The sequence below is a fragment of the Bicyclus anynana genome, chromosome 7 (genome assembly GCF_947172395.1).
Source record: "Bicyclus anynana chromosome 7, ilBicAnyn1.1, whole genome shotgun sequence".
Taxonomy (NCBI): domain Eukaryota; kingdom Metazoa; phylum Arthropoda; class Insecta; order Lepidoptera; family Nymphalidae; genus Bicyclus; species Bicyclus anynana.
The window spans coordinates 11111599-11127930 of NC_069089.1; the positions used below are offsets into that span (position 1 = coordinate 11111599).

At 39.6% G+C, this 16332-nt stretch overlaps 1 protein-coding gene across 4 annotated transcripts in view; it reads right to left on the minus strand.

Moving 5' to 3' along the window:
* The window catches only part of LOC112055813 (importin-13), a 25748-nt gene extending 9798 nt beyond the window's left edge, over positions 1-15950 (minus strand). For 2 of the 4 annotated variants that reach the window (XM_052882354.1, XM_052882353.1), the window contains exons 1-14: positions 15583-15950; positions 14271-14438; positions 13613-13729; positions 13255-13367; positions 12317-12493; positions 11404-11590; positions 9887-10096; positions 8663-8839; positions 7759-7999; positions 6668-6858; positions 5516-5659; positions 3617-3760; positions 1939-2076; positions 418-641 (exon numbers count right to left, since the gene is read on the minus strand). In XM_052882354.1, coding sequence (XP_052738314.1) covers positions 447-641; positions 1939-2076; positions 3617-3760; positions 5516-5659; positions 6668-6858; positions 7759-7999; positions 8663-8839; positions 9887-10096; positions 11404-11590; positions 12317-12493; positions 13255-13367; positions 13613-13729; positions 14271-14438; positions 15583-15735 — 2355 coding nt within the window. In that variant the 5' untranslated portion in view covers positions 15736-15950 and the 3' untranslated portion in view covers positions 418-446. Of the gene's footprint in view, positions 1-417; positions 662-1938; positions 2077-3616; positions 3761-5515; positions 5660-6667; positions 6859-7758; positions 8000-8662; positions 8840-9886; positions 10097-11403; positions 11591-12316; positions 12494-13254; positions 13368-13612; positions 13730-14270; positions 14439-15582 lie in introns of all 4 variants that reach the window. The other 2 variants (XM_024096039.2, XM_024096028.2) reach the window with 2 other exon arrangements.
* Positions 15951-16332: the final 382 nt, after the last annotated feature.

Sequence of the window (16332 nt, forward strand, 5' to 3'; positions counted from 1 at the left end):
ATTAGTACTTTAATAAACTGTATGAATAGTGTACGTGTTTGGCAATAGTAGTCCCTATAACGGGTTATAATATATTACGGCCGACAGGCTTTTTGACTTGTACTGTCAGAAACATATTTAAAAATTAAAATGTTCATTTAATCACGTCTCGAAAAAATATGAAAAAAAAAATATTTCTTGACCTCAACTGAAGTCGGTTAAATGTTTTTGTTAAAAAGATTTTATTTTTCCGTTTCAAGTGTGTTAGGACACACTACAAGTTAGTTAGTGAGTAAAAGTTATTTTGATTTTAACACAAAATTAAATGGAACCTGGGAACCTTTGTTTGAAACGATTTAATTTATCTCAAAATACCTAAATGTGTTTTTTAAAGAGTTTTTTGTTTACGTATTGATTAGAATAGAAGCAGAGGCTCACCCAAGTTGACTAGATCGGGCAGTAAATCTTCAATCCAGTCGATGATTACGGGCTGCTTCTTGGTGAGCGCGCTGAGCAGCGCGAAAAGCTCCTCGGCGAGGTCGGGCGCGGGGCAGGCGGGGGGGCGCGGTGCGGCGCCCGCGGGCGCGCTGTCTGCGGGCGTCACCGCGCGCGCGCTCGCTACCACGCCGGCGCGCAACACACTCGGCGCGCCCGCCCACACTCTGCCCGTGAACAGGGAAACCTGACGTCACAAACATAGGCGTATATAGCGAAGGGCCGGGTGGGCCGAGCCCACCCTAAAATTGTGGGTCACTGATTTAGAATTATATTATAGGGACTCCAAAATACTGATAGTTTTACAAATAGAAATGTTTTTAAATGTCAAATAATAACAATTACATACTTTTGGTCGAGAACCAGCGCCCAACCCCCCCTCCCAGGAAATAATCCTAGATACGCCAATGGTCACAAATATCACCATACAGTTAGGCTGTTTCGGTCTCCGTGGCGCACTGGTCTCTAGAAGTGCAGCTAGTTCTATATTAGAACGAGTATCCAAAGCTGCTCTAGCTCTAATAGGATCTTACCAAATTTGGAGGACAACACGAGCAGAGAAAGGGAGTGTTGATCGATCGTCAAGGAATTCCTTAACCCTACATCCAGTAGTCACAAGTCCTGGACTTTGCTTGGTATTTTCTCTCTACCACGCGATGGACCCGGTATCTGCACGGTGAATCCATGGAATGCTAAGATATTTGTCTCTCTCTCGCGGTGGATTTACAAGACGGAGGTTCGATCCCTGGGTGGGTCGATTGAGGTTTTCTTAATTGGTTCAGGTCTGGGTGGGAGGCTTCAGCCGTGGCTAGTTACCGCTCTACCGGCAAACACGTATCGCCGAGCGATGTCGTGTGGATTTCCATCCTCCTCGTAACAAGTTAGCTTGCTTCCATCATAGATTGCATCATCACTGACCATCAGGTGAGATTGTAGTCAAGGGCTAACTTGTAAAAAATAAAAAAGCTATAATAATATTAATATGCTTATAACAATTAGATATACATAGTGAATATCTTTTAAATAACATTTTATAAAAGAGCAATACATAATTTAAAATAAATTGGGTATGAAATGACATGCGTTTTCTACTTTAATTTTTCAATTTGTAAGTATATTTAGGCCGTAGTATAAGTGCACATTTCTCAGTCCAACTGAGCTCTGAACTGTACACAAAGATTATTATAAAAATAAATAATCCCTGTAATGAATTGAAGGAAAGAAAAAAACGTACCCATCCCCCCACCTTTTTTCATTTACGGGCGCCATTTTGAAAATTAATATAGCTTGTCACTACAACAATTCTAGCGAACTCAATGATACCTCATGTCATAAACCAACCAGCCGTTTGGGCTGTAGAGCATGCCAAAGAAATGGACATACAGAGACATACATACATACATACAGTCAATAAACATTACCCTCCTTCTGTCACGGTCGGGTAAAAATAAGGAGAAAACTTACAAATTTGATAACATCCAGTCCGGCCGGGCAAGGCGCCGTGTCGAAGCCCGCTGTGATGAGTTTCTCTAAATCGTTCACGATAAGGACGGTCTCGCCCATCAGCGCAGATAATGTGTTTTTCAGTATTTCAAACATTGGCTGAAATAATAAACATTGTGTTAAGATATACCAACTAATTAATTTTATTTAATTATTACGATTTAATTCTCGTGGAAATATAGAGAGACGATGAAATTTTTTTTCATTGGTGTAATGATTTTATCGTAACTGAAAAGTGTAAAAAAACTGAAAAGAAAAAAAACAAGCTCAGTCCAGAAGGGTAGAAAGCAATTAGAAAACTGTTTTTTATACTTTATGCAGTCGGGTTTTTTATTTGTTTAATTAATTAATTTATTTCACACTTTTCAGTTACGATAGATGGTTAATTTCGGATTTATTTATTACGTTATTACGAAGTACGATAATTTATACGTCCAACCGAGGTTAAGCAAATATTAAAAAAATCTACGGAACGCTCGGTGGGCGAATCCGACTCGCACTTAGCCGATTTTTGTAATCAATATATTTAATTTAGTCTATTTTATAACTTCACTTCACAAACCTGCTCGCACCTATAGTCATCCGCCTCGCGTATTTTGTATAGACAACTAATAAATAATGTTTTTCTAATTTTAAACATGGCCATGATATACATCGTCGTCTTTTTAATTTTTTTTTTAGTTTTACCTATCTAAGAACACTTGGGTTATTGAGACAATTCTAACGATATCCTAATTACGTAAATAGTTCAGTGGTTTGGAAGATATGAGGTAATAAAGAATATTACATACATACATACATACAAGATACGCACGAAAATCACCCTTCTTGCAGTCGGGTAAAAAACCGGGCATCGGGTATAGATTTATTTAGCTTAGTTACACATGAGTATCGATCAACTACCCGCGACTTTGTTCGCGTGAAGTTCAGTTTTTCACAAATCCCGCGGGAACCATGCATTTTCTCGGGATAAAAATATGTCTATATGTTAATCTAGGGTACATATCTTTTGGCCAAATTATCATTAACCATTATTAACCATTGATAATAATGGTTAATGATAATAATATAGCCAGACTCAAAGACAAAAGATGGACAAAAACCGTGACATCATGGAAAGGTCCAGCGGGCAAGCGCTACCGAGGTAGCCATACTCTAGATGGGACGATGATATTAAAAAAATTGCAGGTCCACAATGGCTACAAATCGCTAATGACTGGGAAAAATGGAAATCTTTACAGGTGGATTTATTTAAAAAAAAAATTATGGTATTTATTTAAAAAAACTATACAAAATAACAAACTATATTTTGCTTGGAACCATTACCTGAGGGGGGTTCCAGCAAAATATAGTTTGTTTTAAATAAATACCATAAAAATTATTACACACAAATTTTTAAAAAAGTAGGTAATTCTGGTAATAAAGTACTGGAAATAAAATGCTTTTATATTTTTTTTATTTCATTTTTTAACCATTGTTAATGATAGTTTGGCCAGGAGTTTTTGTGGCAAATTACTCGCAATGTATTTTTAACGTACAAAATTTTGATATACAAATAAAACAATTTTCATCCAATAAACAGATGGGTGAAGGTCGTTACTAATCCCAATCCTCTACTACAAAGTCGCGTACAAGTTACCTGCACGAGGTCCGGCTTGTCGGGCATGAGGCGCAGCGCGGGCAGCAGCGTGCGGAACAGCGTGTACGCCATCGCCGGCCGGTTGCGCAGCGCGCTCAGCAGCGCCACGCACTCCGCCGCGCCGCACTTGCCGCCCGACCGCACCTGCCACCGAGCACACACTTCCGTGAACAATACACACTGCCACCGAACACTCACTGCCGTGAACAATACACACAATATACTTATGTCACTATTTATTAGGCTAGTTAATTCATATCAAATTTAATATAAACAATATTAATTTTGTGTAGTACATGGAATAAGGGTCCTATATATCGATATCAATTAATAAAAGTTAAGGATTTCTTATCTTCGACCATTAATAACAGGACCTGCCTCGCTAACCGTTACCCCTCTGGAAAAGATCAAAAATCAATGATCTAGCGCGTTTACAAAAACTGTTGCTATAGAATCGATGTTTCATTGTTGTAATCGTTTTCGTCATGTAAAGAGCTCCCTAAAAATGCCGGTTTATTTAATTGAATGCATAAAAAACGGCCAAAAACTTGTAGTTTAGTAAAAGATGGAGTAACGTTTCATTTGTTAGTATTCCTACCTTAAGTTTATCACATTTGTAATAAAAACAATTTCTAAAAAGAATCGATTCTTTTAACGGAACAGTAAAAAATCGATTAAGTAATCGAATATTCTATGTATATATTCTGTGGATAGTCTAAGCGATGTGTTTGTTAGAAAAAAAAAAAAAAAATTACGCGTGTATGTATTGCGAGTCAAATTTATAGTTGTGTGTAGTGTATGGACACAGAACATATTTAATGATGTTAAATATTTTCGATGTGTGAGCTTACCTTGTCCCCCTCAAAAAACGACCGACTTTTTTGGTTGGTGATTGGTGGTTGCGAAACAGGTCCATAGTCTAAATAGTCAAAAATTTCTTATAAAACATAATTTAAAAATCATGTATTTTTTCAAATATTCCAAAAGTAAAAAACGCTATCGTCCCTTTTGTGACGTCACAATGTTACTGATGTACTAAACGAAAAACTAATTGTTAACCAATATTTTTGTCAAACGCTCCGTTTGTAAGGGATTTGTTATAGTGACGTCATGAAACAGTTGCAATATAGACCTTCATGGCCAATAGGCGTTTTGGCTCAAAAAATATTAAAATTAAAATTTTCATGTCGTCTCAACAAAATATGACAACTTTTTTTTGTAGAATGATAATAAACAATTTAAGATCATTTAAAAAAAAGTGTCAACAAGCTTATTAAAGAAGACCGCACGAAGTTGATAATAAGTCCACCAGCTACCTGCAGGCTAATTCACTATCTTTGACATAAGCTTGTTGACATATACAAAATTCTATGTAACAAATGTCATCCGGTGCTTACTGGTGGATATCATACAGTATGTAGATGACATTGTGTCAATTGATTTGCTGTTAATTTTAATAGATTTGGGTATACTCTTCTATAACAAGATCCCCAAGACTGTGATGGACCTGCCAATGCATAGCCTTAAGCAATTATTAAAAAACATTTACTTATTCGAGGTTACTACAACATTGATGAGTTCCTTAAAGATTAAAGCGCTTGGAGGCCATTGGATCAGCTTCCACCTTCACACAAAAAGTAAAACTATAAGAAATTGTAATGTTATCATCAATTGTAAATTATAATACTGTATGATTTTTTTTAAAGAGCAGTGTCTCGCAGGTTTCTTCTCAGCAGAACCTGCCTTCCGAACCGGTGCTAGAATCTTTACAAATAGTCAACTGACGTGTCAAAAGTGCTTGTAAATTGAGCCTACTTGAAATAAATGAATTTTGATTTTGATTTAGGTTGCTAATAAAGACCAAATTAGTGAATAGACCAGCTGATGCTGTGTGTATACCTGCGCGCTGAGGTCCCGCAGCAGGCGCTGCGCGAGGCCGGCGAGCAGCGGGCCCGAGTCCGCCGGTTCGCACGCCGCCAGCGCCGCGCCCGCCGCGCTCATCAGCTGGCGCCGCGTCCACGCGTCCGTCGTGCTGCTCGCGGACTGGACGCACAACCACAGTTTTACAAGTATACCGATGATTTTTTTTATAGGGTACCAACAGGCTCAGACCAACTATTGTATAGGACCTGCCTCGCTAGACGTTACTTTTCTGTCAAAGTATATGACCAACGATCTAATGCGATTATAAAAACTGTCTCTATAGAATCGACGTTAAATAGTTGTGTTAGTCGGTTAAAGAGCTCCGTAAAAATTTCTTTTTGTGCAATTGGATTGTGTAAAAAACGGGCAAAAACTTCTAGTTTAGTATAAGATATATGCAAAATCTAAGCTCGTTTTCCTCAGAAAATGACAGACAATTTTGTTCGTGACTATGAGTGTGATACAGGTCCTTCTATAATTGGTCTGAGCCAATAGGTTATGACAATTAAAATTGAGTTAAAATAAAAAGAATAATAAATAGGTTAATTAGACTAATTAGGAAAAAAACTGATTTAGATTTGCGTTTATAAATATAGATATGGATCTATCACACAATTACATTATGAACATAATTAAACTAAAATAAAATAATTTTAAAACATTTAAAAGCAATAATTTCGGTTAGTGATTCAAATTCTTTGCAGGAAGCCTTGGATAGGTTCACCAAGTGGTGTTTCAACAACAATATGGTTATGTATCTTAAACAATCATGTGTTTCATTTCATAGTCTGGACTGTCTGTCTGTCCACACGTTGCTTACTTAACTCGCGCAAAAAATTGACTTTAACAAAATTGTGAGCGGTGGGTAGAACTAGCAGCATGAACGCGGCAGGATAAGTAACGACTGTACTTGCTTCCCCTGTGGCCAAGTAGTACGATTCTCTTTCTACGATCGCAAACGCTTCGAAAACTAGAAAAAGGTATAGGAATTATATTTGCTATCGACAGGACACGTGATCGAGATCTGTCATTCCCATACATTTTTCTAGTTTGCCAAGCGTTTGCGATCGTAGAAAGAGAATCGACGTGCAACTCGGGTACAGGGTCAGTCGGTTAGTCGGCAGTCACCTGCGCGACGTGCACGATGTCGGCGACCAGCTCGGCGGCGGGCACGTAGCAGTCGACGCACAACTTGCGCAGCGCCAGCGCCGCGGGCGCCGGGCAGCGCGGCAGCGCCATGCCCGCCGCGCGCATGCACTTCTGCCCCAGCAGCGCCGACTGCGGGCTCTGCACCGAGCTCAGCCACGACGCGTAGGCGCCTGAACCACCGCGCACGAACGTACGTACGTTATTTTATTTAGTCTAACAATAAACTGGTGTACGAAATAATAGTCTGAAACGGATATGACGTCGAATGGCGCGACTTGTTTCGTAAAGAGTAGGGATTAAGAGAGGGGTAGCGACAGGTTGGCGGGAACGACTTGCGATATATATATATATATATATGGCGCTCGTCGTACTCTCGGCTTCAGTACGCTCGTGGCTTTCAAGCCGTCCACAGTCTACATTTCTTGTTGTGTAATTCTTTATGGGTACTTGGGATAGGCGGGGAGAGTGACTTGAGTGGAAAAAAGGGAGTATTGGTTAACTGTCAAGGACGTGCTTAACCCTACACACAACGTTCACAAGTGCGTGACTCCACTCAAGGTCATTCTCTTCCATTCTAGGGTTTTAGTTTGGTTACTGTATGACAAATGTTGTAAATCAAAACCTTTGTTCGACATTAGCTTTCTCATTGTTTATAAACCACTTCTGAGTCTGCTAAACCTAGATTATTAAACGGCTGCTTATTTGAGGTTTTTAAATCTAAAAATACATAAAATATTTAGTTGAAATTTTAAATAGATACAAGCGGACGCCCGCGACTTCGTCAACGTGAGAAACCCTTTCCTACCATATCCCTACTCAACCCTACCCCTACCCAAAGTATCCTATATCCGTCTGCTCGTTCTCTACCAATTTTCAGTCAAATCGGTCCAGCCGTTCTTGAATTATAAATAGTGTAACTTTCTTTTATACGTTTATGAAACAATACAAATTGTGATACTTGATTTTCCTTTTTTCAGTTCATTACGCTTAAGCAGTCAGGTTTCTGCACATCCTCCATAACACAAATAGTGAATCTAAAATTAAACATTTATTCATACAAATAAAGTTACCCAGGCAATCGAGCGCTGTGTGCAAAACGCGAGTATCAAGATTACTCGGATCTGCAGCAAGGTCCAGCGCATGCATCAGCAATTCCGCAAGCGCTGGGACCGTGCGATCCGGCGGCGCTGCATCCGCCAGTGCGAGGAACACGTGCAGCGCTGACTCGCGCTGTAAATCGCTTTCCGCTGCATTGTACGCGTTCTCGACGTACGACCACGATGATTCGCCCAGGACGCTGAAGCAGTACATCTACAAGCAAAATGAGCACTGAAAAGTAAAGATTGGCAAATTCGTTCATAACACTACCGATTTTACCGCGCGGGCCGGGACGGGGGTAGTTATACCCCACGCTCACAACCACACACCGGCGCAGTCTATTCCCCCCGTCGCCCGCATATCATGGGAGTGTCTTTATTAACTTGCCAAGCTATAGTTCTTAGGTGCCATTGGCGCCAATATGCGACCGACGTGAAGAGCAAAAATTCAAAATTCAACCAATGGTGACGCTACCGAAAATAGAAATAAATTCATTGCGTTGGTACGAAAGAGATAGGACTGGGGCAACTCCGACGCCATTACGCCATTGGACGAAATTTCGTCTATATTTCTTTTCTCTGAGGTGCTAACATGCGCCAAGCTAAAAGCTATGTATACAATTTTAATAGGGTCATATTGTACATATGTATTTACGCAAGACATATTTTGATGCAAGACATATTTTAAAATACATATGTCTTGCATCAAATTGGCTATTATTTTGAATGAAAAAAGGAAACCTGTATACATGCATACATAATAGGGGTTGATAATGATGAAGTAATTTGTCGGGTAGTTTGGATAGACCAGGGCCGAGGATGGGCATTCCTTTTTGAAGGAGGTATTTGTAAAAAGTCTTTGTTATAAGTGTCATACCACAATATCCGCGATGTCCTGCCTGTAACATCGCAGTAGCTCTTGATCGTCCTTCGAGAGCGCCGACTCTGCCGGCATCTCCGATTTCTTCACAAGCGTCAGAAGTAATTGTGCGAAATAGTTTTCCCATTCTGTATTGATCCTTTGTGTACTGCTCGCCATATTTAATATCTCGTCCTGCATCGTAAAGTGATTACTTTTTGTTACAAAGGACCTTATTACTATGTTGCTAAGGTTCACAATCACAAAAATATCATCGAGCTGTAGATATTAAGTCGACTTTTGGTGTAAGCAAACAAGTATGACGATTTCTTAGAACTCATAAACTGGACTGTTCTAGAATATTTGTCCTGTTGAGGAATACTTAATTTGTATTAAGACTGGGACAAGGATACACTGAGTAATATGAACTGTTTCATACAAACATGCACATAGTTCGCCTGGGTCTAATATAAATCATCCCTAATCCACGATTATAAATAGGTAGAGTGCAACCTGCAATGAAATAGAGCTATGATAGCCCCGTGGACCTCTGCCTCAGATTCCGGAGGTTGTGGGTTCGAATCCAGTGAGGGGCATGTACTTCCAACTTTTCAGTTGTGCATTTTAAGAAATTGTCTCAAACAGTGAAGGAAATACATCGTGAGGAAACATGCATACCAGAGAATTTTCTTAATTCTCTGTGTGTGTGTGTGAAGTCTGCCAATCCACATTGGGCTAGCGTGGTAGCGTGGACCTAACCTAACCCCTCTCATTCTCAGAGGAGACTCGAGCGCAGCAGTCAACCAAATATGAGTTGACAATGAATGATGATGAAGGGTGCAGTGGACTGCTCAATGTCAGTATCATTTTGAAGTGATTCAAAGTAATAACAGAGTGAACCAGATTGCAAATGTTAAGCATAATGAAGGCATTCAGGTATCATTCTGGACGATTGACCTTTGATTGGAAATGTATATTTGGTACTTGTATTGGGAACTGATTAAGGTATCACAAGCAGAGAAGTGTTAATCGATTGTCAAGTAATACCTTAACCCTACACCAATTGGCCACAAGTCCAAGACTCTGCTCAAAGTTTCTCCCTGCTAAGCAATGGACCCGGCACCCGCACGGTGAATCTAATGCTCAAAGTCTCATCAGGGTCATCAGGTTTAATTACTTCAAGTTATCGACATCTTGCTCATGTTTCATCAGTCTTCTGAAATATAATTTAGTTGAACTCACTTGCAGCGTGTACCACAGACTGAAGAGGAGGTTGGAGCGCGTCTCGTGCACGGGGTAGTGTCCGGGCGCGCGCTGCGCCTTCAGCAGCAGCTGCAGCATGCGCAGAGCGCCCTGCGTGTGCTCGCCCGGCTGGTCCACCGCCTGCACCAGCGTGCGCGCGTGGCACTCGCCTACCGCCACGCAGCACGTGATCACCGCGGTCAGCAGCTCCTGCACACCGACAGTAGCGGAACAGTTACACGCGCCAGCGGCGAACAGTTCATACAGGTCGATACCCGCTGGGTTATTTTTTAAAAAGCCATGTAGTGTTTGTGTATATATACACCGGTAGTGGGAGAGAGAGGGGCATTCTGTCTCTGGCATCGACAGAAGGCGGACGTGTGCTGCTGGCCATTATAGTATATAACAGTGAAGTGGTGAGACGGTGACTTACTGCTATTACAGTAAGGACAAGGGACCTTACAATACATATTAATTATTGTAATGAATATGAATGGATGTAAAAAAAACCGCAGTTTGTATCGAGCGGGCAGTTTGTATCTTTTTTCTGGGATGGGTTCATCATTAACAACCCATATCTGGCTCACTGTTAACCACGAATCTACTCTCAGAAAGAGAGGGGTTAGGCCAATATATTGGCAGACTTCACACACCTAGAGAATTAAGAAAATTCTCAGGTATGGAGATTTCCTCACAATGTTTTTCCTTCACTGTTTGAGACAAGTGATATTTAATTTCTTGAAATGCACATAACTGAAAGTTGAAGATGCATGCCCCGGACCGGATTCAAGTCTATGCGTTCTAAATCAAAGACAGAGGTCATATCCACTGGGCTATCACGTCTCTTGGGATGGCTCACATTGGTCAAAATTCCATCCTTTGCCACTGATACGCACAAAAATTCCGTTAAAGCTAACGCAATAGAAAGAGCGAGCGTCAGGGACCACGTATTTTCATATGTATGATGACATACGCTAATGTGTTTGTGTTATAAGAAAACAGACTTTAATAACGGTTACATAGAGTAAACTTTAGTTAGTACTATAGCAGTGTTGCCTTGCACTAAACAAGTTAAATACTAACTAGATATATTATGACCTCTACATGCAACAATGCCCAATTATCTAAGGAGTGTGTATGTGAGCTATTTTTTTACACTATAGGTGTGTTCGTTTAGGACACATTCTCGGGTATGGAGCGCAGAATCATCGGTGCATGACGGCTGAAATAAAGGCAGAGGACGGAACGGCTCTTTAAGGGCTTAGAGGGCCATTTGGGAGGGTGCAACCGTGATCTGAGTGAATCAATCCGGACGCCCCCGAGATCATGAGTTAGAAAACCCACATCCGGGTGACGTTAGATATCGGGGACCTCGTCTTTGCCGGCGAAGACGCTGTGTAGCTTGTGATTGTGTTGCCTGGGAAGCGTTGTCGGTCGTCAAAGCAATTTCCAGTGTATTCAGTATTCCGTGGCTGTAGGCACCGCCGACGCCTCGCACACTTCGTGTGTGCACTGACCTCGTTGAGCGAGTTCGGCTGGTTGTTGGCCTCCAGCAGCGGCTCGCCGAGCGCGGCCAGGTCTGCGATGAGCGCGGCGGCGGCGCCCTGGTGCCGCGAGGCGTAGCCCGCCGTGCCCGCCGCGCGCACCGCCGACAAGCACGCCTCGCACGCCTCCAGCGCTGTGTCGCTCATTGCTTCGTTCCATCTATATCACAATGTTACTTTTTAGGACTACTACAATCTATATATATAAAAATGAATTGCTGTTCGTTAGTCTTAAAACTCGAAAACGGCTGAACGGATTTATCTTATCTTGGTCTTGAAATGTTCGTGGAGGTATAGGGAAGGTTTAAAAGGTGAGAAAAATCAAATAATTTCCGGGAAAACCCTAAAAACTGCCCTTTTCTATTTCGTTTAAACGTTTAAGAGTCAAGCGGTAGGGGTGGGATAGGGGTAGGGTACGGGTAGAAGTAGGGTAGGGGTAGGGTAGGGGTAGAGTAGGGATAGAGAATAAGTGCACTTATGTCAAAACGAAGCTTGACCGGGTCCGCTAGTAATAAATAAATATACTTACACACATCACCACTTAGCCCTATGGCTAGGTACTGATTATGAATTAGTAACTATGTCATGTTTAATAAGATGAATGATGAAGAAAATGTAAAAAATACTCCATCTTATTTCTTTAGTTTTTGTAAACAGTTTTTAAAATATTTAAAAACATACGTCATACTTAAATACGTATATTTAACGTCATTTCTTTTGAATAATATTGAAAATTACTGATGCAACGGTTCATGTCGTACTGACTAGAGAATGTATTCCTTTTTTAATTTCGTATTTAAAGCGGCTACGAGACCGTCGTGTTCCGTACGCTCCATCTGTATTATTGGTTAATCTGTGACCAGAAGTTGCTTGACGCCAACTGTACCTGCAGAGCACTCTCACGACGGTGAGCAACGCGCAGCAGAGCGGCGCGCGCTCGGGCAGCGTGGTAGCGCTGTCCACAGCATCCTCGCCGCCCAGCGTGATCCAGCTCGCCACGCAGTTCGCAGCACAAGTCCACGCGTGTACCGTTTCTTCACTGGGCGATGCGGTACTGTAATCACTGAGGATACAAAGACGATATTTTTTTTTATTATATCCTATTTTAAAACATTACTAGAAATGTCAGTTAATCAGATTTGTTTCGCAACAAGTTTTACAAAGAATATCAGTGTAAGGTGTAATCTACAAAATAAAATGCAAATCTTTCTATAACTTATAATGGTAATAGCGTGTTATTATAATAATGAGCCGTGATAGCCCAGTGGATATGACCTCTGCCTCCGATTCCGGAGGGTGTGGGTTCGAATCCAGTCCGGGGCATGCACCTCCAACTTTTCAGTTGTGTGCATTTTAAGAAATTAAATATCACGTGTCGCAATCGGTGAAGGAAAACATCGTGAGGAAACCTGCATACCAGAGAATTACCTTAATTCTCTGTGTGTGTGAAGTCTGCCAATCCGCATTGGGCCAGTGTGGTGGACTATTGGCCTAACCCCTCTCATTCTGAGAGGAGACTCGAGCTCAGCAGTGAGCCGAATATGGGTTGATGACGATAATATTTACGTGTTTCGTGCTCTTACGCTCTTACACTGTGATAACTGAGATAACCCTTCAGAACATCAGCACCATCTAGCAGTTTGTATCGACATTGTCCTTGAAGAGTATCAAGATTGGAATTTAATTCTGTAAACTTGCTCTAACATTACACTTAGTTACAATATGTGTTTGTTTATTATTTACTTTGAACTTTTAGTTCCTATTTTATTTTATGTTTTAAAAAGTTCATGTTCATACACAAAATCTCCTGAATTACCAACTCACTTGTATACTGTTCCTAAGTATCTTAACATGTCAGCCAAAACCATAGAAGATGCTTGGTTTAATGCTGCACGGTTCTTAGATCTCATAGCTGTCCCCATAGTCATGCTGTTGTACTGAAAAAATTTGCATTGTTATTAATATTTATGCAGCAAGAAGAAATAGAAAATATACTGTCTGTACATGGAACTATTGAACTGTATAAAGTAAGATCAGATTCATACAGACAGGAAAAAAAGTTACTTATAAAACTGTATTGCACACAGATGCTGCATTTTCTCGATTCTGTCTTCAAAACCAGTCATAGAGTCACAACAACCTAAATAATGAAATATTTAAATAACATTATCATATAACTCACTTCTTCCGGTATGACAGTCAGAACTTCTAGTAGAAGTGAAGTATTTTCGACTGTAGACAATGGTCTCAGTATCTCAGCTACATCGGCAGATCCTTGTTGTAGAATGAATGCTGCTAGCTATAAATAAACATTTAGTAGTTTAGAGAGTGAAGTTATTGTAATCATTTTTTATTAATTTTGGAGTAAGAAATTTAAAAAATATATTTTATAGGAAGTACTTCTTCATCAACCCATATTCGGCTCACTGCTGAGCTCGAGTCTCCTCTCAGAATGAGAGGGGTTAGGCCAATAGTCCACTACGCTGGCCCAATGCGGATTGGCAGACTTCACACACGCAGAGGATTAAGGTAATTCTCTGGTATGCAGGTTTCCTCACGATGTTTTCCTTCACCGATTGAGACACGTGATATTTAATTTCTTATAATGCACACAACTGAAAAGTTGGAGGTGCATGCCCCGGACCGGATTCGAACCCACACCCTCCGGAATCGGAGGCAGAGGTCACATCCACTGGGCTATCACGGCTCCCATCCCGGCTCTATAGGAAGTACAGAAATCTTTATATTTAAGGAAACAATAGATAAACATATTTGCACAATAAACAAAATCTCATGTATAGCATAGCTTTTAATTAACATACAAATACATTTTTACTTACACTAATGCATAGTCTGTTAGTAACTATCTTTGGGCCTTTAGAGTAAGCAATCACTGATTGTAGTAACTTCTCCTTGAGTTCTGCATAACTCTCTGGTGGTACTTCATTCCAACAACGAAGGATCTTGGTATGTAATGTTGTAGCAGCATAGAATTGTATTTCTGTCCCCTGTACAATAAATACTACATTCATTATTGTTCATTAATTTATTATTAAATCACATGTTATTTAAATTATTCAACCCTAAATTATTGTTGAGACAAATCATTCTAGTTACAAATGTTTAATAGGTACTAAATCAAAAGTCACTATGCAATGTTTACCAAGAAACAAATTTAATATAAATTAGAGTATAAATCTCTAGTCATTTTAGACCTAATAATTATTTTCATTAAATTGTTCCTAAATTAATGATAATACATTTGATTAATAAGCTTGTAACAATTACATAAAGTTGATATCTTTTGAACAATATTTTAATGAAAAACAATATTTGAATTATATATTGCTATAGATAGGGATGTTGCAGGGAGCCACTGGATGCTGGTGGGTCAAAACAGTTTTGTTTGGAAGTCCTACAGTGTATGTCCTGTAAGGCCTATGTCCTACAGTGGACGTCCATCAGCTGTTAATGTTGATAATGATAGTATAGATATGTAAATGAGATTTTGTTACTATTTCAGCTGAAAGATTTTAAGTCATTCACTCCATCAATCAAAAAATCATTTATTTATTTATTATTTTAAAGCTATTAAAGAATATCTCAAGTGATCCAGATTGTACAGTAAAAAGTACAATTCAAAATACTGACGAAATAAGTAAAAAGTAAACTTCATTATAACAAATAATCAGCAGTAGCATATATAAGTACAGAACAGAACATGCTAAAAAAATTTAACTGTATTTTTTTTTTTCAAATACTTTGAATGTTGATTATGTATGTTGAAATTGTAAAAAGAAATTCTTTTTACAATTTCATCATACTGGTGTACAAAGCTCAAAGCTACTGGCAGTGAACAGGGCACATAAGTTCAAAGAGCTGGACATTGGGGTCCCAAGGACAAGGAAAGGCAACCGAAACAAACACACCAAAAAGGTTCTTCTGATTACATCAAGAATGTTCGTTACCTTCTTGATATAATCAAGGGGTATCATGTTGTTGGAAGAGGCTGGATACTTGTGGCTCAAGGCTGCACTTTTTTGGAAGACATTACAAGAGGAGTATGTGTGAAAATGATGATTATGACTGCTCTGCAAATTTGTGGATGAAAATTCTGAATTGTTTTGAAAATAGGTATACTTCTAAGATTACCTTGTTGGGTTGCAGTAATTCCCACACAAAGTTCCAAGCCTCAGGCACACGCTGAGCCACTGTGAGCCAAGCATGAGCTTGAGCTCGATCTTCCTGTTCTCCATTATAAAATACTGACACTGCATACTCCAAATTATGAGCAGTGTACTCCATTGTGAATCAATATATACTTATTACTTAGGTAATAAAACGAAGCACCTCATAGCTGTTGTAAGCTACCTGGTCAATTATGTACTTTAAATAATATATTTAACCATTCAACCTGTAGAATAATACAAAATATTGGATTGTTAACATTCCTTTTCAGTGGAAAACACGGACGTCAAAATAAAGATAGTATCCACCTATAATCTGTGGTGGAAACTGAAAACCACAGACCACAAATGAAGCTGAAAACCATTAAATTAATTTACTCTTTGCTGAAAACAAAGTCAACAACAACCTTCGACCAAAAACTAAAGACAAGAATGCTGTCCTGTCAACTGTCAATGTCAAGTAATTATTTTACAGCTCAAGATCCTTAATTTATTGAGACTTATTTATTAATTTACTCTTTGATTGAGACCCTGCAAATCAGACAGAAAAGAATTGAAATAAAGCTCTTGGTTTAGTTTTGTGCCAGTTGCCCGATGCTCAAAAGATCAGAACTCGGAGCCATAAAACAAATTTTCAAACTCCTTTGTGGAAATCGGTTTACAGCTAGAACTCAAAGGAAAAGCCAATTTAATAAAAATATATTTTGAACTTAAT